General features: G+C 33.3%; 1 protein-coding gene across 1 annotated transcript; it reads left to right on the top strand.

Annotated features, from left to right (window-relative positions):
• The first annotated feature begins 1,354 nt into the window (after positions 1-1,354).
• LOC139529106 (tripartite motif-containing protein 54-like) lies at positions 1,355-3,425 on the top strand. The gene has a single exon (XM_071325381.1). The coding sequence runs from the start codon at positions 1,391-1,393 to the stop codon at positions 2,582-2,584; it is 1,194 nt and encodes a 397-aa protein (XP_071181482.1). The 5' UTR covers positions 1,355-1,390; the 3' UTR covers positions 2,585-3,425.
• The last annotated feature ends 386 nt before the right edge of the window (positions 3,426-3,811 follow it).

The following is a 3,811-nucleotide window of genomic DNA, read 5'->3' as shown; positions in this document are numbered from 1 at the left end:
ATTTATATTCATTTGAATTATGTATGAGGGTGGGGATGGACGTTTAGATAATAGAAAATGATGGACATACAAATATAACATTATAACGAATAGAGAAAAATCGAAAAAAAAGAGAACAGAGAACAACGAGATGCTGAAATATAAAGAATAGATAAAAACGAACAAAAAGTAAAAAGAATACAAATAAAACGTTTTAAGAAATTAAAGAAAACATATATGAAGGGCCCGCCATCAAGACCCGCACGTATGGACTACAAATTTAAATGTCTCTCTATATATAATTAAGGTCTTTCCTTTTACAAAAGGGAAAGACCTTACTGTATTTCTTCTGTTTATTATTATTATTATTATTCTTTTTCCGCCAAACTTTGACAAATTTAGCCGCGTTAACCGTAAGACGTGTCGATTTCATGTTCACACTTTGTATCGGTGTCATGAATACCTATCTGGAACTCACCCTGTTAGTCGAAATATTTTGTTGGTTCGGAGTAATCCCTCCGAAACCCAAAAACCTTGTTATCGTTCCAACACCGTAACCGTAATAGGTAGAAAAAAAACAAAGGGTGAAATTTATTCAGGACCAGACCCCGGTTCTTCGTTACATTTGGATCGAAAAGATTCAACGACTCATTGGTAGGGTTATGCCCCTATGAAAATTAACCGGTGTCGGTTGACCACCAAAACTCAGAAACCGTAAGTCGTAGACACCTAGGATCTTCACTATTCATCATCAATTCATGTATCTTTGTAAAATACCTCAAGGTCAAATTTGTATGTTGACCTTGACCTTTGACCTAACACCTTGTTATGGGATAATCTCAGAAACCATTATACTTACAGAAGTTTTGAATAGTGGAAAATGTTTGGGTCAGTATGGCGCAACTTTATTACATTTTGACCAAAAAGATTTGACCTTTTTTTAAGGGGCATAACCTCTGTTTTAGGTTTCTGGAAAGACAAAATCATCTTTTACTATATAACCAAAGGTCCTAGACCCATGGGGTCTTCAGCAATGACATTGGGGAATAATGACCTTGACAAAGGTCAAAAGGTCAAAGGTCAAGGTCATGTCCCATATAGCAAATTATGTGTTTTTGACCTTATTTAAAGGATTTTCAGTGTGTTTTAAAGCTTTTCAATACATTTTACGTCTATAGAAACATGTATTTTATATTATAAAAGGAAAGACCTCTCAATTGTTCAAGAACAATTGACAGTTTAATATCTCTTCTTTTTTATCAGTTCTTAAAATATATAAATGATAAAAAAACTTAACTTTCCTAAATGTACGATATGACCTTGTTGTCATTTTACCTAAGATAGTTTTATTTCAATGAGGAAGTAAAACCTATGTTTAGATCACCGATAGTGACTAGAAAATATACCCAAAATGGCGTTTTCTCAGTCCACAGGGAAAGCGCAGACTCCAGCATTGTGCCAGTTCTGTGAAGAATCCCCGGAGATTAAGTGGAAGTGTATAAACTGTGAACTATTTTTATGTAACCTGTGCTGTTCAAAGATACACAGTAAAAGTAAGGCATCCATGAAACATGAAATTATAAATTTAAAAGATATTGATATAGAGAATTTTGCTAAATCAATGCGTAAAGTGGACCTCCAAAATTTGATATGTACAGTTCATAGTAACCAAAAGTGTATTATTTATTGCAAAGACTGCAATGAGCCGGTTTGTTCCAAATGTTTGACCGAGACTCATAAAATGCATGACTATAAAGATCTTGATGAAGTGTATAATAATAGTATCTGTGAAATGAATGAACTTATAGGCAAATTGGAAACAAATCTTAAGTTCATCACTAATGAAAGGGGTAAACTGGAAAACAAACTTGCAGTTGGGGATAACAATTTCCAAGAAACCAGGAATTTGATTCTACAAACTGAGAAGGATATGAAAGAGGCTATTTCAAAACATGCTAGTAACCTCTTGCAAGATCTAGATGCGAAATGGAAACTGTCAGAAAATAGGATCAAAGTTGAACTTTCTGCCTTAAAACAGAATGGTGATGATTTGGAAATCAGGAAGAACAATTTATATCAATCGCTGCAAACTCATCAGGTGACAGACATATTCTCCACAACTCAAACTTTAGATAAGTCAGTACCAAATTATTCAGCTAAAGAATTTAAACAGAGTGAGACAAAGTTCAATCCTAATACTAGGCAATTGAAAATGGGAAGTACTATTCTTGGTAATCTTTATTCAGTTCCAGACTTTGAAGTTATAAAGAAATATCAAAGTAATAAAACAAGTGTGAATCATATTTTATTTTGTAATGACAGTACTGCATTCATAGGAACCCGAAGTAATGCAAGCCATAAACTACAAAAAGTCAAATTTGAAAATGACAATATGAAAGTAGAGAGAGACATCGAAATAATCATAGTGAATGATATGGAAAAGACACATGATGGTGAACTACTAGTGTCGTCTGGAGAAAGTGATCTAAAACTATATACCAAAGATGGAACATTTAAAACTTTTATGACATTCACTCCCTTAAAAACTTTAGGTATACATTTAACTAAAAATAATATGATAATAGTAGGTTTGGCAGATTCCTAAGAGTGTATTGATACAGAAAGTGGTATCAGAAGATTTGTGGTCATTAACCTGAACGGTGACATACAACATACTATTGAATACAAAGATAATCAGAGACTGTTCTCCTGTCCTTATAGAATCAAAACTTTAAATGATAAGATAGTAGTTGTGGAACTTTTAAACAATTTAGGGGGCGGTCAAGTCGTAATGTTGGATTATTGTGGACATCTCCATTGGATCTACAATGGTTGTAATAATACCAGTTCTGATCAGGATGAGTTTAGTCCAAGAGATTTGTCAATAACTTCTTCCGATATGATTTTAGTTGCTGATTTTTTGAATCATGCTATACACGTATTAAATCATGATGGGGAGATTATTATATGCAAGGATGTAAGAAGTTTAGGAATAGAGTATCCTATAAGTCTTTGTATTGACAAAAACGAAGGTTTATGGATTGGGGAAGTATCAATAAAAGAACATAAAAAGGCCGAGATAAGCTGTATTAGATTGTCGTAAGAGTTTCTTACACAATAGATTTGACATGTTAACTTAAGCTTCTTTTTCTTCTTTAGTTCATCACCCTATCATTGGCTTCAACATACTGATGATAATGTGCCGTGCCGCATGCGTGGAATCTAATTTCTGACACAAATAAAAGTAAATTTCTTTTTTTCTTCTGTTTTGCACGATACATTTTGGTTAAAATTGAGTATAGTGTATGTTTAATTCAGATATGAAGCTGTTTGCTGCATGTGAACAGATATTAAAATCGGTTCTCGGAAACAATCAAGTGAAGTACATTTATTGCAGCTACATGTAGAAGGTTCCATTGTAATTTTGTTTTTGGATAAAATGTGTTTTCATATGAGTATTTATTAATCTGTATTGTACAACAAAAGATGTGGTATGCATATGATTGCCAATGAGACAACTATCCACAAAAGACCAAAATGACACAGACATTAACAACTATAGGTAACCGTACGGCCTTCAACAATGAGCAAAGCTCATACCGCATAGTCAGCTATAAAAGGCCCCGATAAGACAATGTAAAACATTTAAAACGAGAAAACTAACGGCCTTATTTTTGTAAAAAAAATGGACGAAAAACAAATATGTAACACATAAACAAACGACAACCACTGAATTACAGGCTCTTGACTTGGGACAGGCTTTGGTCTGTTAGAAAGATCGATTTGTTAAATTTGTCTTGTTCTTGTTTCGTATAAAATAAGCTACCAATTC

This window comes from Mytilus edulis, chromosome 6 (assembly GCF_963676685.1).
Source record: "Mytilus edulis chromosome 6, xbMytEdul2.2, whole genome shotgun sequence".
NCBI lineage: Eukaryota > Metazoa > Mollusca > Bivalvia > Mytilida > Mytilidae > Mytilus > Mytilus edulis.
This window is presented reverse-complemented; position numbering and strand designations above follow the sequence as displayed.